Source organism: Ustilago hordei, assembly GCF_900519145.1.
Source record: "Ustilago hordei strain Uho2 genome assembly, contig: UHO2_contig_02, whole genome shotgun sequence".
Taxonomy (NCBI): Eukaryota; Fungi; Basidiomycota; class Ustilaginomycetes; order Ustilaginales; family Ustilaginaceae; genus Ustilago; species Ustilago hordei.
Window position 1 is genome coordinate 794,689 of NW_024545252.1, and position 22,572 is coordinate 817,260.

At 51.0% G+C, this 22,572-nt stretch overlaps 12 protein-coding genes across 12 annotated transcripts; 4 read left to right on the forward strand and 8 right to left on the reverse strand.

The window, feature by feature from the left end:
• Nucleotides 1-101: 101 nt before the first annotated feature.
• Nucleotides 102-1,264, reverse strand: UHO2_01061 (uncharacterized protein; the record flags this gene model as incomplete). Its single annotated transcript, XM_041553529.1, has 3 exons — nt 102-799; nt 1,082-1,114; nt 1,192-1,264. The coding sequence occupies 3 exons, from the start codon at nt 1,262-1,264 to the stop codon at nt 102-104; spliced, it is 804 nt and encodes a 267-aa protein (XP_041409463.1).
• A 563-nt stretch (nt 1,265-1,827) lies between these two features.
• Nucleotides 1,828-3,476, reverse strand: UHO2_01062 (uncharacterized protein; the record flags this gene model as incomplete). The annotated part of the gene is made up of 3 exons (XM_041553530.1): nt 1,828-1,853; nt 1,989-2,736; nt 2,904-3,476. The coding sequence occupies 3 exons, from the start codon at nt 3,474-3,476 to the stop codon at nt 1,828-1,830; spliced, it is 1,347 nt and encodes a 448-aa protein (XP_041409464.1).
• Nucleotides 3,477-4,305: 829 nt separating this feature from the next.
• On the forward strand, nt 4,306-4,866 carry UHO2_01063 (uncharacterized protein; the record flags this gene model as incomplete). The annotated part of the gene is made up of 1 exon (XM_041553531.1): nt 4,306-4,866. The coding sequence occupies one exon, from the start codon at nt 4,306-4,308 to the stop codon at nt 4,864-4,866; it is 561 nt and encodes a 186-aa protein (XP_041409465.1).
• Nucleotides 4,867-5,082: 216 nt separating this feature from the next.
• On the reverse strand, nt 5,083-6,366 carry UHO2_01064 (uncharacterized protein; the record flags this gene model as incomplete). Its single annotated transcript, XM_041553532.1, has 1 exon — nt 5,083-6,366. The coding sequence occupies one exon, from the start codon at nt 6,364-6,366 to the stop codon at nt 5,083-5,085; it is 1,284 nt and encodes a 427-aa protein (XP_041409466.1).
• A 537-nt stretch (nt 6,367-6,903) lies between these two features.
• UHO2_01065 (uncharacterized protein) lies at nt 6,904-8,130 on the forward strand (the record flags this gene model as incomplete). The annotated part of the gene is made up of 1 exon (XM_041553533.1): nt 6,904-8,130. The coding sequence occupies one exon, from the start codon at nt 6,904-6,906 to the stop codon at nt 8,128-8,130; it is 1,227 nt and encodes a 408-aa protein (XP_041409467.1).
• Nucleotides 8,131-8,226: 96 nt separating this feature from the next.
• Nucleotides 8,227-9,092, reverse strand: UHO2_01066 (uncharacterized protein; the record flags this gene model as incomplete). The annotated part of the gene is made up of 4 exons (XM_041553534.1): nt 8,227-8,301; nt 8,384-8,422; nt 8,507-8,965; nt 9,045-9,092. The coding sequence occupies 4 exons, from the start codon at nt 9,090-9,092 to the stop codon at nt 8,227-8,229; spliced, it is 621 nt and encodes a 206-aa protein (XP_041409468.1).
• A 449-nt stretch (nt 9,093-9,541) lies between these two features.
• UHO2_01067 (uncharacterized protein) lies at nt 9,542-10,353 on the forward strand (the record flags this gene model as incomplete). Its single annotated transcript, XM_041553535.1, has 2 exons — nt 9,542-10,029; nt 10,140-10,353. The coding sequence occupies 2 exons, from the start codon at nt 9,542-9,544 to the stop codon at nt 10,351-10,353; spliced, it is 702 nt and encodes a 233-aa protein (XP_041409469.1).
• A 159-nt stretch (nt 10,354-10,512) lies between these two features.
• Nucleotides 10,513-13,143, reverse strand: UHO2_01068 (uncharacterized protein; the record flags this gene model as incomplete). Its single annotated transcript, XM_041553536.1, has 1 exon — nt 10,513-13,143. The coding sequence occupies one exon, from the start codon at nt 13,141-13,143 to the stop codon at nt 10,513-10,515; it is 2,631 nt and encodes an 876-aa protein (XP_041409470.1).
• Nucleotides 13,144-13,879: 736 nt separating this feature from the next.
• On the reverse strand, nt 13,880-16,090 carry UHO2_01069 (uncharacterized protein; the record flags this gene model as incomplete). The annotated part of the gene is made up of 1 exon (XM_041553537.1): nt 13,880-16,090. One exon carries the CDS (start codon nt 16,088-16,090, stop codon nt 13,880-13,882), a length of 2,211 nt encoding a protein of 736 aa, XP_041409471.1.
• Nucleotides 16,091-17,271: 1,181 nt separating this feature from the next.
• UHO2_01070 (putative methylmalonate-semialdehyde dehydrogenase (acylating), mitochondrial precursor) lies at nt 17,272-18,966 on the forward strand (the record flags this gene model as incomplete). The annotated part of the gene is made up of 1 exon (XM_041553538.1): nt 17,272-18,966. One exon carries the CDS (start codon nt 17,272-17,274, stop codon nt 18,964-18,966), a length of 1,695 nt encoding a protein of 564 aa, XP_041409472.1.
• A 127-nt stretch (nt 18,967-19,093) lies between these two features.
• UHO2_01071 (putative PRO1 - glutamate 5-kinase) lies at nt 19,094-20,680 on the reverse strand (the record flags this gene model as incomplete). The annotated part of the gene is made up of 1 exon (XM_041553539.1): nt 19,094-20,680. One exon carries the CDS (start codon nt 20,678-20,680, stop codon nt 19,094-19,096), a length of 1,587 nt encoding a protein of 528 aa, XP_041409473.1.
• Nucleotides 20,681-21,066: 386 nt separating this feature from the next.
• Nucleotides 21,067-22,218, reverse strand: UHO2_01072 (putative RFC2 - DNA replication factor C, 41 KD subunit; the record flags this gene model as incomplete). The annotated part of the gene is made up of 1 exon (XM_041553540.1): nt 21,067-22,218. The coding sequence occupies one exon, from the start codon at nt 22,216-22,218 to the stop codon at nt 21,067-21,069; it is 1,152 nt and encodes a 383-aa protein (XP_041409474.1).
• Between the last annotated feature and the right edge of the window lie 354 nt (nt 22,219-22,572).

Sequence of the window (22,572 nt, forward strand, 5' to 3'; positions counted from 1 at the left end):
TCAAAGTGATCATATCAGACATTGTTGAACACTATACTGAACAATGCCAAAACCTTTGATTGAAAAGCTAAAGCAAATAGCTTACATCACACCTGTTCTGATCACTGTCTTCTGCGAGCCTCATGCCATTGGTTTTGTCTCTCCTGCCATTCAGTGAAGGCCAATGTTGTCATTCCCATCCTTTGAGATTCTGCTGTTGTGTCCTCAAAAGGGTGGCCATGAGAAGCAAAGAGTGCAGTGAGCATCTCCTTCCTAAGATCCAGTGCTTTCTCCTGCCTGAACTTCTGGACTCGGTTCTGAGACATGCCCTCCATGGCAGCAGCCTGTTCCTGTTCATATTGCTGCTGGTTTTCCCTTCGTTGTATCCTTGCATCTTCAGTAGCCTGCTGATATGCTTCCATCCCTGACATGGTCTCCAGCACCTCAGCTTCAGATAGAGTTTCTGATGCCTTAAGGTATTCTGCCACCTCATCTGGTCGATCATAATGGCTTGCGAATGTATGTGCAATGATACAAGCCTGGACCATATGTGCAGCTTTCTCGTGGTCCTCTTCTCGATACAGGTTGCCTCGAAATCCCATGAGACATTGGAAGCGGTTCTTGAGGTAGGCAATGCCATGTTTGGCCTTGACACGAATGTGGGAGAGTGAATAGTTGAAGTAGTGGAGATCTCTGCTCTTTGCAGCTGCAGTGTTGCTGTACAGTCCAACTGTGTAGCTGGAGTAGCCATAACCAGCATCAACCCAGACAAACTCGCCTTCATCAAGATGCAAATGAGGCTTTGCAACAATACCACTGCCTGAAGCCCAGACTCACGCATCATGTGATGACCCAGGATGTCCAACCACCAACTCGACAATGTGCAAGGAATGAGGGAGGAAGACAAGGGCAATGTTGAATGTATAATCACCCTTGTATGAGTAATGCTCGCAAGCATTGAGTGCTGGCTTCCAAGCAAGATTGATGTGTGTACCATCTACCACCAACCATCCTCTAGACCATTCCTCGACTCCACTCTTATCAGCAACCCATGCTTTTGCCTTAGCACACTCGTCTTCAGTTGCAAAGGTTACTACCTCACTGTTCAGCTCGTATAGGCCTGCAATAGTCCTATCTGTCCACACATGAACTGAGCCCCAACTGCAACCACAGGCAAATGCAACATCACAAACTCCACCACCATTTCCTGACCGTCCAAGCCGATATAGACCAACTGCCACTTGCTGCTGAACATGCCGAAAGCTTGATATTGATCTGAAGGCATTGGTTGTGCTGAGTCTGTAAGTGAGAGCTTGGAATGCATCTGGGGTCATGTGAACAGCCCCTTGAAAGAGCTTGCAGTTGATGACAGCATATCGATCAAGCATGTTGATGAGGGGATCCTTTCATTGCAGCAGTTGAAGGCATTCAACTGTGTATCGAGACTGGCTGATGATGTCGTAAGTCCTGATGAGCGCAAATGAGATAGCATGATTGAACATGTCATCATCAGAATCTTCAAGGTCATCATTAGGGTGCCAAGTGGCATCGACATCCATCAGATCAAGTTGCATCTTGGATTCCACCATCAATGAGTGCATGATGGTGGTCTCAATGTCATCCAGGAGGTGCTGTTTGTCAGAAGTGTGCACCATGGTTGAAGTAGAGGGCCAGAAATAGGAGAGGATGATGTGGTCTGAAAGAGAGTCCAAAGCTACAAACACAATGCAGCTGAGTTCTGTGCAGCTGGGTTCTGCGCAGCTGATTTCTGCACAACACGCATGCTCAGAACCGGGGCTACACCAATCAGCATCTTGTATGTGGAACAATTCATCACATTGAAGCAATCTACATTTGAGAGATTACACAGAAGACTGGGTATGGGGTATGCTAGTCATACATATTGAGAGCTAGCTTTACAGAGAGCAATGGTACAACAAGTCGGAAACACAGGAACAGAACTTGGAGAACTCAAAAGGAACACCATTCTTGCCAAATGGTCTACTCACAAGCTGAATCACTATTGTCCTGCTGATCCATGGCAAGAACCAGTGGGTCAAGATCAAGATTGCTTTGACTACTTCCAGCGATGTTGCCAAAGGGTAGATTAGGGTTCATCATCTGCACCATCTCCATGAGCCAACCATGCTCTTCAGTTCGCATGCACTCTTGTCTCTCACTTTCTTCCCTGGCAAATTGAATGCACATTTCCTCCCTCTTTGTGCATTCCTCCTCAACCTTGATTTGTGCCTGAAGCATGTCTTGGGTGCAGGCCCACACAATTTCCGACAGCTCTTCTCGCTTGCTCTTGGAAGTGAAGGGTCGAGACTTCTTGGGTGTTGTACCTGTGGCTGGAGAATGGTAAACAGAGTCACCATCACCATCGTCCACTTCATCAGCCTCAAAAGCAGTGCTGGATGAGTGCTGGTGGGTTGGAGTGTCTATAGGGGTAATGGTGAAGGGGGTGGGGCCAATCGAAGACAGGTTGGATGAGGAAGAGAAGGGCAAGTGGGATGAAGATGAAGCAGCAGCTGGGGTGGCTGCAACCGAAGAAGAAAAAGATGAGATAACTCTTGCTCCAATGGGGTCATTTTGCGACTCCTCAAGAATGGATTCCATGCCAGGAATGTTGCATTGCTGAGGGTAGTGAGCATCACTGGCATCATCCATGTTCACATTGGCATCAACTGAGTTATTCTGAGAGGAGGCAGGGGTGGCATCATATGGGTGACCAGTGAGAAGAACAACTGGACCAGTCTGTGCACAGTTGGTCATCATCTTGTGCCAGTGCTCAAACCAAGGGTGGCTTCAAACAATGGATTCACATGTGGCATAGTCCTGCAAGTTGATAAAGAAGCATAGACAGAGATATAAAGTATAAGAACGTTGGCACACTTAACATGAATCAACTAAGTTGTACTTACCAAGCTGTTGTGATCCATGTCTTGAAGAAGTACTCCAGCACCGGTCTGCTGCGAGATGGTCTTCTTGATGTTGTTGTATTGTTCAGTGAGCCAGTGAATCTTAGTCTTTACTCGACCAGCACCACCAACAGTAGACTTGTCTGGGAACAGCTCCTGCCATATCTGCCCACAGATAACATCTTTGTTTGTCTTCAGACCCTTTTCCTGTTCTGCAGTCAAACATCCTGGCAATAGAACACGTTGGTAATGATCATTATTGTAGATGATATCAATGAGGTTATTTATGTCACTAGGCGACCAATTGAAGTAGGCAATACGATCTGTTTTGTTGAACCTGCTGCCATGAGTACTGGCTTGATGTCTGTGAGTTGCAGAGATTCGAGTTGGCCGGGTAGAGGTTTGGCAAGGCAAAGAACCGGCAGATGTGGTGGCATTGGAACCAGAAGGAGTGGAGGAGGACAAAGGGGAAGTGGGAGAGGTTGCTGGCTGAGTCGACTCAGCCCCAGCCAAGGTGCTGGAAGTTGCAGAAGGGTGGCACTGACAAGAGCAATCAAGGTTGGACTGAGCTGACATTATTGTGTTGTGCTGCGAAGCAGTTGAAGACTGCTCTGATGCTGGAGCCAATCCAGAGGCTTGCTGCAAAGCTGTGAATAGTGTAATGTTGTTGATATGGTTGTGAGGGGATGGCATGTCCATGTCCTGGCACTGACAGGGAGGAAATGCTACTGGAGATGGTGATAGAAGTGAAGCAAGGACAGACATAACTCAAAGCATGAGAAAGTGTAGACAGTGCAGAAAGTGGAGGTCAAGGGTTGTGCACAGAATTGTGTTAGAATCACATGATATCAGCACATGACAAAAACTCCTGCTGAAAACTCAAATATTCAGAAACCTGGGCTCACAGCAAAAATAAGTAGGGGTTTTCAAAACTTCCAAGCTTTTCTTTCCTGGCAGAGCTTACTTAAGCAGCGAGCTTTCAAAATCCAAAAAAACCATGAAAACTCGGAGTTTTGAAAACTCAGAGAAAACTGAAACCCCCTACTCTTCTCTGCGTATCGTTTTCTTTTTAGCAGAGTTTTTCGAATGACAGCTCATTTCTCAATTGCGAGTGAGTGACGCGTTCAGCTGAGCGAATCTCATTTATGAGTCTGTGTTTGGACATCGTCAACCCGCTCAGCCTTGATTGCAATCAACCTTGACACCACTCTCACACCTACCACCATTCGTCGCTATCTGAACAGCAAGAACCATTGGCGCAGATCTACGTACCACTAAACCTCTATCGTCTGGTCGCCACTTCAGGACACTATCTGATACAGTCGCAGCGCTCCAACAATTAACGCTCTAGGGAAACAAACTCTGCTTAAGCAATCTACTCTGTAACAAGACAGCTTTGGACATTATGTACTCCACTTCCCCGTCTTCATCTTCCATGGCCTCTTCGTCCGGTCGCTCGTCACCTGACCAGCCATCACAACAACAATCAACATCACAGGCGCAACGAAGCAACTCGTTCCTCCTTCCTCAATTTTTCTGGTCTTCATCCTCAAGTAAAGGCCACACTTCAGACAACACCGCACATCCCCTCACAACCGCTTTGCTCTCACAGCCTCCTCGTCGCACAAGCTTCGGCGCTGGCTTCACCAACAGCGGTCGTTTCTCCGCACTAAGTGCATTCGGCTTCATGTCCCCCTCCACAGGATTGAGCAGCTCGCCTCCTCTCGGCTCGTTCGTAGGTGCAGCTGAGCTCTCAAAACGAACAGGAAGCGCTATCGACTTGCCATCATCCGAGGGCCCCTCCAAGGAACCTGAACAACCTGGGAGCCACAGCACAAGCGCCACCACTCCAGCTGCAACACCTGCTCCTCCTGCGAAACGACACCTTTGCTTCCCAGATGCCCATGGTGGCACTATGTGTTTAGAGATCAAAGATCGCAATCGGCGCGGCTCTTCCGTCAACTAGACACCTTACATCTACAAATATGGCGCCGCGCGCGAATCTCGTCTTCAAATCTAAGTCTACCTCCTTTCTCGTTTGGTTCATTCTGTCACCCAGTCTCGCTCAGTTCCAGTTTTGGCACTTATCTTGTAACAACAGTATCTAACACTCACCTCTAGCATTCTTCTAATAAGTCGGTCGTATATTGCAATTCGCATTGCGTGATCTATACATAGGCTTTTATGCTGTGACAACCTGCTGCTGTGCCAAGCCACTAAATTGAGGATATGGCGCATCCAAATCATCCACCAATCCTTCCGGATACTTCTTATCCTTCGGTCCGTATTTCTTGGCCAAGTAAGGGATCTTCACAAACCACGCCATTGTTGCAATAAACCTCTTGAACAGCCACCTTGTCCACGCATATTGAGGGTGAGCAATACCAGGTACGAACCAAGGAATGTTTTGAATCTCTTGTACAAACGGTTTGAACTCCTTTTCGTACTCTTCGAAAGCCCTTCTCGGATGCTCTCCCTCTTTGAGCTGTGAGAGGTGTCCAGCGAGAAGATAAGCGCCGTTGATAGCAAGTGAGGTGCCCATACCTGTGAACGGAGTCGGGGCGTACGCTGTGTCTCCCAAGCAGATGACTCTGTTCTTGCTCCATTTGGAGAGGCGGATCTGTGAGACTGTTTGGAAGTATAAGTCTTTCGCTTCTGCCATCCCTTCAAGCAAACGAGGGACGGGGCCGTAGGGGATATCGGCAAGTTCGCTTCGTACTAGGTCCATTTGGGTCTTGCGATTGTGGCTGCGAGCGGCACTATCCCAAGCCTGCTTCTGAGCGGGGGTGGGGGGCATGGTAGTAATAAAGAATCGAAGCGTTCCATGGTTGTCAGGGCGAGTATGAACAGCGCGAGAGCGGAGAGCTTGATGGATATCCCAATAATCACTATCTGCATTTGTGCGCGGGACTGTTGCGTACACGCAGTAGCATCCTTTGTTGATGACTTGAACTGCATCCGTAGGGAACACAGCCTTTCGGATCGGTGACCATTGTCCATCTGCTGCCACTAGCAGATCGTACTCTTCCTCTTTACTGTTGCTTAGCTTCACCCGCACCTTCTCCTCGCTATTCTCGACAACTTCGGTAATGGTCGTACCAAATAGATAGTCGATATTCCCATCTTGACGAGTAGCCTGGTAGAGCAAATCAGCTAGATCTCCACGTAGGATCTCGAACGGCGACGTCGGACTACCCACAGTGCCTTCTACGGGGAAATCAGCAAAGACTTTGCCGTTCTCGTCGAGGAAACGTGTTCCCATTTCGGTCGTGTTACGTTTCTTGAGCTCAGTGAGCAGACCCATTTTGTTTATGATGTTGAGCGCTGTTCCGTGTACATCGATGTTATGACCTTGTGTGAGCATGGTCGATGCCTTTTCGACGATGGTGACCTGGGTGCCGAAACGTGAAAGAAAATGGGCCAAGGTGGGGCCGGCAATGCCAGCTCCGCTGATGAGGACTTGCATTGTAGCAGAGGGTCGAATTGTATGTTGAATGGTTGAGGGTGAAGGATGGGGATGAGCGTACTACGAGCCAGTCGAACGACGAAATGGCCAAGTCTTGTATCTTTCGTGCGTCTACCCTGTGGACGGCACTGCGACATGCGGGGCAGTGCAAGGGGTCATGCACGGGAAGCACCTTACGGCACAATACAAAGCGCTGTAAGTTTCCTGGGATACGCCGGCGGGCCATCCACGGCAAGAAGGTGCAACACCATGAAAACCTTGCCTAAGCAACACCAACCGGACCTATCCGGATGCCATGGAGGTTTACTGTCGATTATGTCAGCCGAAAACGCGTCTCAGGCTTCCCTCCATGGAACCTGCATCTTCTAACACCTCCACTTTGTCAGGCTGGATGGTCAGTGCGGAGGACACGGACCGCCATTCTGTGCACCAAAAAACAAAAACAAAAAACGCGTTGTTTGCCGCCCACTGTTTTGGCTCCTTCTCGCTTACTCCATCCTACCATCTTGCCTTGGCTGATAGGCAAAGGTGCGAAAGATGAACGTGGCCTGCACTACTACTGCAGCTGCCCTACCGACAGTTGGGGCGAGTAGTGGCTTGCCCACACCGCCCTTGGGGTCAGCAACGGCGCCAACAACGGCGGCGCATCACTTTAGGATTGGTACAAGTAGTAGGCGTAGTAGTAGTTCGGGGAGTAGTAGCGGTGGAAGTAATGCTGCCGGCACCGCAAACATGAGTGCGGTCAGTGGTGGTATGGTAGGGAGTAGAGAGCAGAATAGGAAGAGAAGAAGACACAGTACGCTCTCTAGCAGCGGCTTTGCTTCAGGCGATTCGGATAATGACGCACCACCCACGTTTCGGCTTCGACTTGGTAGCTATGTCTCCGACTTCCGCCTGCGGGGTGGGAGGAGAAGAAGAAGAAGAAGTCATTCATCCAGTCCGCAAGTGCAACCTCCTTCGCCATCCGGTCTAGTGCGACACAGACATCAGTTACGCATCCAAACCTCGCTCTCGGACAAAGACCAAGTGGCCAGCTCAGTCTCACCAACAACGATCACTCAAGCAGTATCAACAAGAGGCGATACAGCAGATGTAGAGATGGATCTCGACGTACAAAACACATTCCAAGCTATGCAAGTAGACTCTCCTGCCGCTTCACCTTCTCCTCTGAACCCCATCAGTACTTCTTTCTTCTCTTCTTCCGCAAACCCGCTCCTCATCCCTAGCCGCTCCTCATCTACTTTAGCACTGCATCGTCGGCCATCGCCAATCCCGTCAGGCCTCTTCCAACCGCTACAGACAGATACAAGATACCCAACACGCTCTCCCTCGGCCCCTTCCACTCCAGCGTCAGTGTCCCTCCCAAGCATATCGATGGTCGCACACGCAAACGCGTCTCCATTCACACCAGGTGTCTTTCCAACTCAAAGCACCATCTTAGCTGCCAGGAGGAATTCAAGACAACCTCTAAGCAGCTCTTCGAAAAATACACCCGTCAGTCCGTCTCCTCTGGCTAATAGTACAAGTTATACCCAACAATCATCGCATCAGCATTTTCAGCATAGTTCCGGTTCAAGTTTACAGCATTCAAGTAGTTTCAGAGGGAGGAGAAGTAGGAGTACGTGCACTCCACCCGATCCCAGTCTCAGTGAGGAGGTGTTGGGGGGAGGAGCGGAAGGGCAGGTTCCGCCATCTCCAGTGAGACGGCATTCGGATGGGAAGGCTGTGCCTTCTCCATTGCGGTACGAGGGAGGTCCTTTTTAGTCACATTGCGATTTTCCAATCAAGTCATGCTTCGGTTTGCATTCCTGAGAAGCAGTGATGTGCGATGTGTGAATGTTGACTCTTATGGGGTCCGGTCTAGGCTGTCTTTAAGCGACTAGCAGCTTTGAGTGGGCTTCCTCTTGCGACTCCTGTCCACCACATGACTCGGAACTAGGCGATAGTAAACCGCGGCATTGGTCTTGTCAGTATCTTTGTCTTAAAGCTTCGTGTACGGTAATGATGTTGTACTTACGCAGAAAAGAGTGAACGTAATGATCACGTTTCCAAAGAGCTGTTCGCAACCAGGCAATACAACAAGACTTATTGTTAGCTTCAAAATAAAACCACATTGCACGAATCCTGAAGAAGCACTCACCAAGCTGTTCCAGGAAGCAGGTTTAGCCAGAAGCGCAACTTTTTCCATTACACCAGCCTTCTGCATCCCAACCAACCCACTCCTCTTCGCCGGTCCATTAGGCAACAACCAAAGCGTTAAGCCAATATGTGTCCAATCCGCTACCCCCAATACCACGATCAAATACCTCACCATCCTCTCCAGCACCACCTCATCCCCCTTTCTCCTCAAAAACTTCCTTAATGCATAGAACATGAGTGCGGAGTTCAACATGATCAGCAAATAGCACGAGCCAAGCTGACCCAGAGCCATTCGTGTGGAGTTGGTCAAGACTCCTGCTTGTCGAAGAGAGGATTGGGCTGATGATTCGGGGAGGAAAGAAGGGGGAATGAGCCCGTCGTTGTATCTTTCTGGGAGGATGAGGGCATAGTATGCTCCGGCTAGCACTGAGATCGGTTCTAGAACTCCGAAGAAGTAGTACTATTAAAGCCATAATAGGGAAACAGTGTCAGTGAAGTCTAGGTGGGGCTGGGTGAAGCGTGGTGAGAGAGAGGCTTACCCAGCGATCTGGTAGCGGATCTAGAGCCTTGTTGATAGTTTCCGGCATTGTGACTGTATGATACCGGAAGAGTGGAACTTCGAGGTGGAAGATGGGAAGGCGAAGTGTAGGATGAGCTGGTTGGAGGTAAAGATAGCCGCCGGGATTTGCAAGAGATGTGGAGTTTTTAATGCAGAGATGCGGGGGGTTGATGGTTGAAAGGCGGTCACAAGTCACGTGCCACAAAAAAAGGCGCGATAATTTTCGATGTTAGCAAGAGGAGTTGAACATAATGAGAAATTGGCGCGCGTCAACGCGAGTCAAGGAAAGGTCAACCAACACTTTTTTGTGCACATCAACACCTCTCCCGCACTGTATGAAGTGAGCATCTTGCGCCTCCAACACCCTTTGTCACCATCATCGTCAGTACTACCATCATCCAAGTCACATTGAATACCCAGACACTTTTCAGTACCCTCACACTCCAAATCATCGATCAATCGATAAAACATCCCACAATGTCAACCGCAATGCAAGACGCTTCATCATCACTCATGCTCCCTCCCCCATTCCCAACTTCCAACCCAGCCACAACACTCGTCGAAGAAGCTCGCTTAACAGACGAAGACATCGACTCGCTCATCTCCTCCCTTCAACCTTCCACCGAACTTGACACTCTCCGCTCGATCGAACTTACTATCCGAGAAACTCAGCTGCGTCGACGAAAAGTAGAAGAAGAAACTCGAGCAAAGATTCACGCTCTCGCCACTTGCCTCTCCGATCTTCGTAAACAATCAACTCGACAAGCTGCGGACTGGAGGAGTCTAGCACAACATGCGGAAACTATTGAAAAGTTGGACAACAAGAACTTTGATCTGGCCAAAAAGATTAACGAACAGGAATCACAACTAAGCGCAATGCAGACCGAAGTGCAAGAGTTGAAGCGAATGCAAGAGGAATTAGAGCAAGTGGATGTTGAGGATGAAGTTGAGTTGGACAAAGATGCGTAAGTTACCTCCTAGCCCTTTTCAGGGAAAGAAGATGGGACTGATGAAGAATTCCTTTTTTTTTTTTTTTTTTTTTTTTTTCTTTTCCTTCTTCTTTACTCGTGCGCAGGTTATGCCTTCGTATCTTCCGAGGCCTCGGTTTCCTCCCAAGCAAAACCAGCACGAACGAGGAAACAACAACCACAGACGAATGGTCAAGCATCATGGTTCGTTCCGATACCCGCAATACTGCGATTCAATTCGATATTCACACTGCACACTTAAAGCAGAACGAAATCTCCCCGCTCATTCTCGCTGATCAGTTGTGGAAAGCTGCCGAATAAACACCCTCCTTTTACCCCTCCTTTCTTCCTTTGTATACTACACACACTCATACCCTCGAATCTATCGCTGGAAAAACAAAAACAAAACTAAAAAACTAAATAAAAAAACTTATCCTGTTTGCATTGCAATATGCGACAAAGGCTGTGGAGAGAGGTGGTTTAGCGCATCTCGAAAGAACTACTACTAGCCTGCGGTGTATGGTGGAGGGAAAGTTGTTGATACGGTTCGGAGTTCTCATGGAAATAGAACCCGGACATTTTTCCGATTGCTCCCATATCGTCCCATTCCTCGTCCTCCAACTCAGGCCATGAATGGAAGAATAGATCCCCTTCCCCTCCTGCGCTGGCTGAAGGGAGAGGTAGGTGGGGACTGGTGGGTGAAGCTGGCCAGAAACCGGGTCCTGAAGGCGGCAAGGGATTGGGTGAGTGGGGGTGGTATATCGGATGATAATAGGGGATGTTGTTGTTCGTCGTCGAGGCTGGATTAAGATTGCGGTTGTTGTAGGATATGAGCGAAGGACTTGGAGCAGAGAGGGATACTTCCCGACGGCGTTGTGTTCGGGCTGCATACCACTGCTGACCCGAAACCTGCGTTGCCGTTGGCGCAGCATTGGACAGCGTTGGTGAAACGCTACTTCCACTTCCCATAGAAACATTGCTGCCACTCCTCCCTCTTGCACCACCATCCCGCACACTCTCCCCTAACTCAACACAAACATAGTAAAACCCAGCAAAACTCGCCCCATTGATATCCCTAACCCTATGATCCGGTACCAAAAACTTCTCTTTCCATCGCATAAACACAAAGCCTTTATTCAGATGATCGAATCTCAACCCTGGCTTACTCAACGCACTCCTGAGCGGTCTGAATGGCGCGAATCTAGCCCAGTGTTTGAGATCATCCGCTTCCGTCGCACCCCATTTCCCCGTCACAAATCCATACCGATCACCGATAATTTCAGCATCGAAATAGGTGGTAAGCTCCGGCCAGTCTTCTGTTAAGCCTCGAATATTGAGATACCCGCAAAGATGGGAAGCTTCGAGGTCAACATTGACGATGCGAACGGTGACGTCGTACGAGTTGCGACCGGATTTTTGGGTGCCGTTGAAGGTGGCACCTGGATAGAGGCAGCCTCTGGATTTAGGCGGGTGACGGAGAAGAGATAGTTCGAGGAGGGGATCGGCTTTGAGTGGGTCGAACCAACGGAGGTTCTGGTGGTTGTAGGTGAGAGGCTGGGGTTCTTCGCCGTCTACGTCCATGCCCTGCTCGCCATCCTGTGTTTGAGCCTTGTCGAAGACAGGGTTGGTGTGAGAGAAAGAAAGCGGATCGACATGATACTTGACCGCTCTGGCCGGGTCGATACCTGCTGCGTGTTGTGCGGATGATGCAACGAGTGAGGTGGATGTGGAAGACGAAATGAGCGACGGTGGGCGAGTTTCGCGTGCTGAGTTGTAGATCTCATCTGCAATGACTTGCGTTGGAAGTAGGCTGAGCCGTGGCCGTGTTACTGCTCCAGGCCCGTACGGATCGTCATCTTTTGATGTAGCAACGACTGCTGCAAAAGGTAACGTCGTTGGACCGCTAGACGAACCGGTCCGGCTCGGCCGACGCGCTGAGGAGGGACGCCTCTGCTTCGCCCCCTGAAGCGAGATGGATCCCTGCGTGCCTGTCGAATGGATGTTGCTGCTGTTAGGTAATCTTGTCTGTGCAAGCGAAGGTGCAGAGGTGTAAGTGCCCGTACTTGGTACCGCCTCGGATATGGGACTTGTTGAGTTGGAGGGAGGGAAGCTAACAACAACCGGAGCGGAAGAAGAGCTTACACTCTCATGGTAGCTGAGACTTCTGGAGAAGCTGCCCGACCTGCCAAGGCTGTTCGACGAAGAAGCTGCTGCGTTGCCATCAGTGTGCTGATCCATTGTTCCGTCCGCGAAGCGTATTCTGCTGCGGCTGCGAGACCGACTGGTGCCGTTGGGTGAGAGAGGTGCGCGCTCAAGAGGTGGGAATGCGGAAGGGTCGTGCATGTGGACGTCGTCAGCTGATGGAGCGAGGGCAGCATCACCACCAGCACCCATGTTGTCGACCGAAATGGTGAGCTGTGCCTGCGGGGTGGTGGTTTGCGAGTGTGGCGCCGAATTGGCGCTTGAAGCGCTGGAAGCTTCTGCCTGCGCTCCATGAAGTGGGTTTGCGCCGACCGGTGCGCTGCGTGACTGCTGGGTATCGTTGGTATGTGAAGCTGCCAAGTCGGGCACAAGCTGTGCAGAGGTCGTGACAGCGGCTTGATTCGTACTGCTTGGCTCTGCGAGTTGAGCAGCACACTGGGTGCAAATCGCATGCCCATCTGCATCTGTTGGGATGGTCTCGTCGGCGTCGAGATGACGAGAGAGGGCTACGGCAGCAGCGGCATGGATCGCCGAGGTGAGACTCTGGCCAGGCTGAAGCCGATGTTGTGAGCGAAGCGAGTCGGGTGCGAAGGCATATGATGAAGGACTGGGCGCTGGCATTGATGCTGAAGAAGGCGTGCGAGGCAAGCCCGGCTGAGGATCGTGTGACGGAGGCAGAGGATCGAGGAGCTGGTTGCAGCGTGCGCAGTGCTTAGGTTGTGCAGGCATGGGCTCTGAGCGTGTGGAAGTGCTGCCACCACCCATCTCTGCTGGTGCATTATCAAGTCGGTGTGTCGATGCTGAAGGCTGGGCACTAGCCAGTTGATGCTGATCTGAAGCAGCGTTAGCAGCTGATGACGAAGCGCTAGGATCGGCCCCAGCCGGAGCGGGAGTCGAGGCCGAAGGCATGGTGAAGGAAGGAGCCGGAGTCATGGTATGAAAGTCTGGCCTTAGGGGGGTTTGAGTATGGCGGGCTGGCAGGTAGAGGAGAGCAATTGCAACCCCTTACCCAAACGGAGTAAGATCGCTAGACTGTCAAGTTCCTGGCTGGAGAAATGGACCGCAACGACTGGCACTCAGCCAACGAGTATAGAAGAGAGACCTAGATGGTCACCTCGATGCAATCCTGGCGCTATCGAGCGATGATAATGTCGCTGATGTGGATGCGCTGACGAGGTTGGACAATCGTTCGACCAATCCAAGCGCAAGCGATCCTCCTCTTACAGTCTGGCGAGGTTGATGCGAGAGATGCCGAGCCTCGTGCTAGATGGGCGTGCTGTAGCAGGAGAGAGTGTATAGATGAGCAGGATCACTCGGACGACGATGAAGGATCGAGAAGAAGGAGGAGCAAGCCATCTGTGACGACTGCACACTAGAGCGTGTCACATGACGCAGCAGCCGAAATGGACGATTTCCGGTGATACAGTCGAAGGATTAGGCACTTGACCACTCTCTCTCTCTCTCTCTCCACAACTGTGACTACGCGCTGCTTTCAAGAGGAAAGTGTGCAATTCACCCAAGATAACGTTGGCCTCACAGATCACGTGACAGCTTGCTGTTCCACTCAGTCCTCATTCAGTTGGCAGACAGACTTCTCTAGAGTCGATCTTGTTGCGTTGTGTTGCGTTGTGTAGAGTCTATTCTATCACGGCAAGGGTCGAGTAGATGAACGAAGAGGACGACCAAAGATACAGCGTAGAAGCATACCAGGCAATTCGAAGAGACCACCGACGTGCCGGCCATATCCTTCAAAGATATCGCCAATGGCCAACGGTCGAGATCGCAATTTATAGCGGCCCGTCTGCAGTACTGACTGTTCATCCTCTTGCCGGACTTGCTTTCGTGTTGGCACTTGAGCCTTCATCTCCTGCATCCACACCCCCGCAGGCAATCGATGAGGATCCTTGAACCTCAGCATAAGCGCAAACAGAGGAAGATGATTCAGCAGACCCAAGCCTGTCTCCACCACGCCCACCTGGAACGCAACGACAGCAAACCTAATCAGTGCAAAGGCCAAGTAGTAGACGTACACTGTTGGGAACAAGAATGCCACCAACGTAAACAAAAGTGTTCCGAGCAGCAACTGATCCAGCTCGTAGCTTGCATCGTCCAATCTGCCTCCTCGCAAAGCATTCCGCTTCTTGCCTCTGAACACATCAAACAGTGCAGATAGCACGTAGATGAATGCCCTCAACGTCTTGAACGACAACGTGTAGAAGATGGTAATGTGTAAAGTGCAGATCGAGACCAAGTCTTGCATCATACACAACACCATTGTCACTCCCGTCAGCCTACCCACTATCGACATGGCAACGATGATGATTTCCAATCGCGCCAGCATGTGGACTAGAACTTGAAGATGCCAAGCAGTGCTAAGTGACGAGTAGGCATCGCTGAAAAAGAGCGTGAGCTCCGTGTTGAGCTTGAGACCTGCTGGCCAGTTCTCCAGCCAGGAAAGCAGCCAAAGCACCCATTCGAGCCAGTAGCGTTCGACAAGACCGCGACCAAGATTCGAGAGATTCGTCTTGTTCTGCAGAAGGAGGACGCTGATTGCGTGTCCTAGAATGATGTCGTTAGCGATCAACCAGATGGCGTTCCAAAGACCAATGTATGGAGCGGCAATGCAATCAATTGGCAGCTTCTGCTGCTTGCGAAAGTACCGGAGTCGGGACGCGAGTCGCGGTGCGATGACAAGTTGTGAGATCCGAACATCAAGCTGTCGAGCGCAAGCCGAGATCGAAGTCAGTGTCAATGGCGATGACTTTAGAGTTGGATTTGGACGATGAGCTAGACCGCCAATTGAGACCACGCGTTCCTTTGGGGTGTACAGAGGATGTCGCAGGAGCCTCTGAATAGCAAGCGCAACAGAAGTGACAATGCTGCCGAGCCTGGCAACCGGGTGCTTCCAGTCGGAAACCCGAGCTTGCATTGAGGCCGATCCATTGACAACGCCATCCTTGGTCGACTTGGTCGACATTGGCCAAGAGCGGGTGACAAGCTCGAGCCGAGCCTGAAGCTGGTTGATCACCTCTATAGATCGACGCAATGCCGTGCCCCTTGGCATGCGACCTTGTTCGGGTCGAATGTAGCGCTGTGACCTCCAGCGCACAGGATCGAGCATCAGCAGCTGCATGAATTTGTTCTGCAGCTTCGACGGTGATGAAGCGGCGGCCATCCGATCAAGGAACTCGGCCAGCTTGTCATGCGGCAAGAGCAAAGCACTGGCTGTCGAGACGAGCTTCATGCCGGACACTGGAGCGAGTCGGAGCGATTCGAGTGCAAAGTACTGCAACATTCGAGTGTTTGGTAGCGAGTAGCTAATCAAGCTGACTGTGCACGGGGCAACTTTGCAAGAACGTGGAGAGGATGAATCTGCCGCGTTCTTGGGAGCTGGAAAACTGCTAAAGCGAACCGACTTGATCGACGGCAGCTCGTTCGGTGATGACGGTGGAACGGCGGTCAACCATACGGAGGTCGAGGCACGAATACTGTCATCCTGGCTGAAGCTCTGGTCAGCAGAAAAAGTGCCGACAATGTTAAGACCGTAAGATGCAGTCTTGTTGAGCCGGTCGCTGACATTGCTCAGCTCAAGGGTGCTAACAACAACGACAGCAAGTTGGCATGGATGACCGTGCACAACATGGCCGATCAGGTAAGTGGACGAGGATGCATCGTGATCTGGGAAGAGTTGAGCATTAGCAGATCCAAGATGAGTCAAGTCGACAAGCCGGTCGGGCCAAAAGACAAGCAGATTGTCGATACTAGCTACGTCAAAGGCCGACGAGCCCTCTTGCGCTTCTTGTTGTAGGAGTCTAGATGACTCTATGTTGTGGGATAAAACTTTAAAATGTGACATCTTGCGAACGCCAATCTACCACGACCTCGAACAGGTACGCGGAGGACAGGGAGGAAGTTGAGCAAACGGCGCGCGCATCTGTGGTAGAGACGACTTGCTCGATCTGCAGTGCAGGCAAGATAAGGATGCAATGACAATGTATGGTCAGCTAGCTGTCGTCAATCATCCGTGTGCAATCGCAAAAGCCTCGCATGTGATCAGCCAAAAAAAGGCAATAAAGTGGTTGTCCTCTGACCCTCTGAGCATGATTCGGCCCAAAGGTATATCGGATCAGGTCTGTGAAAGTGGATTTCATCCTCTGAAGCATGCGTGGTTCAGGCGATTGCGATTGCGATTGCGATGTGCTGAAGATGAACTTACTCTATGGCGGATGGATGGGCAAGAAGCCATGTCGTTGAGAGAAGGAAGGAAAGCTTTCGAGTGTCAAACTGTGCAAGTCTTGTGTCCATCTTTCCCTCTGAATTTTCGCCTTTCCCGCAAACAGCTGTCCGACTGCGGAAAGCGATGTTCGATCGCCCAAGCCAGGGTCTAACATGCTCGCGAATTTTTGCCGGACAGCTTTTATTGAAAATGACGATCCAATATGATGATGTTGGTTGACGTAAGCAGCTACAAATAACAAAGGGATCGGGCCAAGGACGATCTGATCGGGTACAACCTAGTCCCGCTCGTTGTCAGACCTCGTCATTAAGTAGGATGTATCCACGTTCGGCATGTGCCCCCGCCACATTCTTTTCTCAGTCAATTGAGTATACTGTATGTGTTTCTGTCTAAAACAGCAGTGACATCGTGCTCCCACTCTCGCCGATCGTCGATTATCGGGACAAATCTTCCTCATCTTTTGTTAGCTTTTTGTGTTGTGTTGCCATCGGCGAATTGCTCGGCTAATTCGGAGAAGGTCGACCATTAGGACCGATGGAGTGGCCGATACAAGACAGATAGATACACAGACAGATAGATACACAGACAGATAGATACACAGACAGATAGATACACAGACGCTCTTCTCTTTTGTCTCCAAGTCCATTCCCCACTCAGCACTGGCAACACTGCAACACCATAACCCCGCTCTGCGTTTTGCTCCGAGCGTGTTGCAACTGCTGCCCCTTCTCGCCAACTTGTTTCATCATCAGTCTCTCTCGTCTTGACCACCATCAACCACTGTTGTCAACATAGCAAGCATGCGCTCCCTCACCATGCTCCGCGCTATCAAGCCCACTGCTGTTTCGACACGATGCCTCTCCACCTCGGCCGCATCTAGGCTCGCTCAGCCCGCTGCTGCTGCTGCTGCTTCTTCGGGTGCAGCAAAGGCACAGCTCAGTCAGATCGCTCTTTCCCGTGCTCAGCTTGTCGACTCCAAATGGCAGGGAACTTCGATGCTCGGTGGCACCACCAAGAACTATATCGACGGCAAGTTTGTCGAGTCTTCCACTTCTTCTTGGCTCGATGTTAACGACCCCTCCACTCAAGCTGTTCTCTCCAAGGTGCCTCTCACCACTCCTTCCGAGTTCGAAAAGGCCGTAGCCAACGCTGAGGCTGCCTTCCCCAAGTGGAGGGAGGTCAGCTTGCTCAGCCGTCAGCAGGTCATGTTCAAGCTTCAAGCTCTTATCCGCGACCACATGGACGACATTGCCAACGCTATCGTTCTCGAACAGGGCAAGACCTTTGTCGATGCCAAGGGTGACGTTCTTCGTGGTCTTCAGGTCGTTGAAGTTGCTTGTGGTATCACCAGCACTCTCATGGAAGAGCGTATCGAGGTCTCCAAGGACATGGACACCTACGCTCGTCGTGAGCCTCTCGGCGTCACCGCTGCCATTGCTCCCTTCAACTTCCCCGCCATGATCCCGCTCTGGTCTATCCCCATGGCTACGGTCACCGGTAACACCCTCATCCTCAAGCCTTCCGAGCGAGTCCCTGGTGCCTCTATGATTATCGCAGAGCTCTGCGAACGCGCAGGAATGCCCAAGGGTGTGCTCAACGTTGTCAATGGCGCTGTCCATGTCGTCAACGCTATCTGCGACGACCCTCGCATCAAAGCCATCTCCTTCGTCGGCTCCGACAAAGCCGGGGCTCACATCTACCACCGTGGTACCGCCAACGGCAAACGTGTCCAGGCCAACCTCGGTGCCAAGAACCACGCCATCCTCATGCCCGATGCCAACAAGAACTTTGCACTCAACTCGATCGCAGGTGCCGCCTTCGGTGCTGCAGGACAACGCTGCATGGCTCTGTCCGTCCTTGTTGCTGTTGGCGAGGCTCAGTCTTGGCTTCCTGAGCTCGTGGAACGCGCTAAGCAGCTCAAGGTCTCCGGTGGCTTTGAGGAGGGTGCCGATCTTGGCCCCTTGATCTCTCCCCAGGCTCGTGAGCGCGTCCGCAGCCTTACGGGCAGTGTCGAGCAAGAAGGAGGAAAGATGCTCCTTGACGGACGAGACTACTCCTGCCCCGACTACCCCAACGGCAACTTTGTCGGCCCTTCCATCGTCGAAGCTGGTCCCGGCATGAAAGCTTACGACCAAGAAATCTTTGGTCCTACCCTCGTCGTCGTCAAAGCAGACACTCTGGACGAAGCCGTCTCTTACATCAACAAGAACAAGTACGGCAACGGGGCGGCTATTTTCACCACCAACGGTGCTACAGCTAGGAAGTTTGAGAAGAATGTCAATGCTGGTCAGTTGGGTGTCAACGTTCCTGTCCCCGTACCACTGCCTATGTTTGCTTGGTCCGGTAACAAGGGTTCCGTGCTTGGTGATATCGGATTCTACGGCAAGTCGGCTTTGAATTTCTACACTAGCTTCAAGACTAGTACGAGTTTGTGGAGGAGCGACGATGCGCAGTTGAGCGAGAAGGCTAGTGTTAATATGCCAACTATGTCCTAGTGTCTCTTCCCCTGCGTTGAAGTGTTGCTGATTTGGTTATTGCTCATAATGTAATGCAAGAAAGAAAAGATGCTATTCAAAGATGTGGTGGTGTCTAGATTGATGTGATACTAGCATGGGGTACAGTCTATGATGAGATCGGGTTGGCTAGTGTAAGAGTATGAAGCGCAACCTGATCAGTAACGTAGTCCGAATCCGCATAACCAAGCACGGAAGAGATCTGAGAAGACTTGAGACCCTTGATCCTTTCACTCTCGATCGAAGTGTAGTTCGCCAGTGCTCGACCCACCTCTACCAGCTGCCATTGCCAATCTTGGCCCTCTGCTCCACCTACTGTTTCTGCCGGTACCACCGCTTCACCACCTGCTCGACTCGGGCTGGGAGCAAGACTAGCATCCTTCCTCAGCGAGTCGATCACTGGTGGTGTCTTTGTTCCAGATACCAACCCTGCCTCTGAGTCAGCCCTGAGCAAGTACTGCCCGAGGCTCCTTGCACTGGCACTCAAGGGTGCACCTTCCTCCAAGCCTGAAGTGTGCGGGATTGACTTAGAGATTCGTCTGCGCACGACGAGACGAATAGCTTGCATCCTCTCCCAATTGCCCTCGACTCCCACTACTCCTGCTGGTAGCAATCTACCACCGGAATCGTGTCGTGCAATCCTATTGAACGCCCCTTCATCGATAATAAGTGCACCTGCAGGATGCAAAGCATGCAAAATACTCCACTTCCTGGAAGACAAAGGCTCTCGTTTCGGAAGGAAAATTGTATGCGCCGGCCCATCTAGGGGAGGATAGCCGATCAACTCCTTCTCCTCCGAAGCCAACGAGCTTACTGAAGATGCCAATGAATCCATCCTGAATGCGCTTCCCTCCGTTGCTGAGCTAGCCAGAGTGAGGGCAGGGATACCTTTTGCTACAACCTTGAGCATATTCTCCGGATGTTTACCATTCAAGATCACTGTCGCTACCCCTGCAGCTGTTGCAAGTTCAGCTGCAATCAGCTTGGTTTGCATTCCACCGGTACCAAAGCTGGAGCCCATTGTCGCAACACTGACCGCCTTTCTTGCAGCAGCTACATCCTCTACCACACCCAACCTCCTCGCATTCGGATCGCTCCTCGGATTACCCGTATACAACCCGTCCACATCTGTACACAAGAACAGATAGTCCGCATCCACCAACCCTGCCGTGATCGCCGACAGCGTGTCGTTATCTCCGAATCTCAACTCGGATACACTAACCGTATCGTTCTCGTTCACGATTGGTATTGCATTGAATGGAGGCGAAAGTAGCGTATTCAGCGTCGTCCGTGCGTTGTTGTACCTCGGCCTATCCGCAATGTCGTTCCTCGTCAACAGGACCTGGGCAACATGAATCCCAACAGTTCCGAAAAGCGAATCCCACAATGCGATAAGTCGGAGCTGTCCTAGAGCTGCAAGTGCTTGTCGTTCGCCCATGGATTTGGGTTTCTCTGTGATATGCATTCGGATTCGACCCATACCTATAGCACCAGAGCACACTATGACGACGCGATGCCCGAGCGAGCGAAGATTGTGACATGTTTCGACGAGAGAAGAAAGGATTGCAATCTTGGGTAGTTGAGTGGACTCAGAGATGATGGAGGATGTGCCGAGTTTGATGACGATGGTTTTGGAGCTGGATGGGGTTGGATGAGATATGCTTGCGCCTGCAGCGGAGCTGTGAGAGCCCGTCATGGCGACAGTCAAGTGTCTAGATTGACAATGTAGCACAAATGGTGCAGGAGTGGTCTTGTAGGGAAGGTAATGCTGTTGTATCAGGAAGAAAGGGTGGGGGAAGATGAAGGAGGTCCGTGCGATAGTGACTCGCACCTGGCTCCGAATTTGGCATTTCTTCGCGTTGCTTGAAATTAGCCGTTTCTTTGTCCGTGCCTGGCACAGCCAGCATGTAACTAAGGCCAGTTGTACATGTACCACACTTTGGTATTCACCTCACGATGATACACACATCTCAGTCTCTTCTAACACTTTGTCGTTGGATGCATATGTGATTGCGCTAGTAATACAAATCGTGCAGTTGTAAGCCCACAGGATGAAAGAGAGAGAAAAGAGGATGCTGGGCTTTAGACATACGCCTTGCCGTCGCTCGCAACTACATCTTGCAACTTCAAACAAAGATTCAACAATTGCAACTCTTCATCCGCTCCATCCGTCAAACACTTGTCCATCTCTGCCATCAACAGCGCCACTTTCGCTTTGATCTTGGCCAGCAATGTCGGATGAGAGATGATATAGTCGTGCAATTGCACCAACAGCTGTGTGATCGAGTAACCTTCTCTTGTAATGATCTTGACTTGTTCCCTGATCCTTTCGAATGCGTCTCGCTTCTTCTTGCTGACAGGGTCCATGTCCTCGTCTCCGTCGGAGGTGTAGGGTTCGATAGCAACAGCGTCGGCAAGGGAGGTGATGACTCTGGTGGGGACAACACCTGCGATTTCGACGATGGACTCGGAAGTGACGGATGTCTTATCGTCTCCAGCGATGCTATGAAGTCGAGAGGCTGATTGGAGGTATGTAATGGCTCGACGAAGGTCTCCATCCGACGTCGTAATAAGAGTATCAAGAACGGAAGAGTCTTGAAACGAAACAGATTCGGCCCCGGCAATCATCTCCAATCTTGTCTTGGTCGAACAAGTGTCGAGCGATCGAAAACGGAACTTGCTGCAACGAGAAGCCAGCGGCTCAATAATACGAGTGACATAGTTGCAAACCAGACAGAACCTCGTAATCCTACTATACTGCTCCATGATCCTTCTCAACGCACTCTGCGCATCTTGCGTCATACTATCCGCCTCGTCCAAGATAATGATCTTGAAAGGTGGACAGGGGAATCCTTCCTTCGGGTTGGTCACTGCTAGCTTTGCAAAGTTCTTAATCTTCTCCCTGACGACTGTGATACCTCTTTCGTCGGATGCATTGAGTTCCAACACTCGCGTCTTGACCAATTCTGGTCCGAAGAGTTGCCTTGCAAGTGCCAAGATGGTGGAGGTTTTGCCTGTGCCTGGTGGTCCGTAGAAGAGCATATGCGGGAGGTTGTTGGACATGAGGGTCTTTTTGAGGACGGCAACCGTGTGTTCTTGAGCTGCGACATCGTCGATGGTTTTAGGACGATACTTTTCGACCCATGGACGAGAGGTGGCCTTTTCGCGGGCTAGTTTCTCCTTTTGAGCTGCTTGGTTGGCGCTGTGCGCTTTCGATGCTTGTTGTAGAAACATGGTGGCCTAGCACCCTACGGGTATGGGTATGCGGGAGAGCAATGGAGTTGACAGGTTGAAAAGATGGATGGGAGTACGAGGGGTGTTGAGTGTTGCTTCTCAGGCTCAGCCACGCTTTTGTGAGCATCTCTCGCACGGGTCGTTGATTACCATTTTGTGTGGAGCAGAAAAAGCTTCGGACTGTAGCACGACGCGACGCGTAAAGACACGATCACGGCCGTGTTGCGTGTTGCGTGTTGCGTGTTGCAAGGCCGGCGTGTTGGTTTGTTCGACATCTCAACGCCTCTTCATCTCGACTGCGCTTCATCACTTCCGAATACACCTTACCTTACACCAATTCCGTCCCCATCAAGC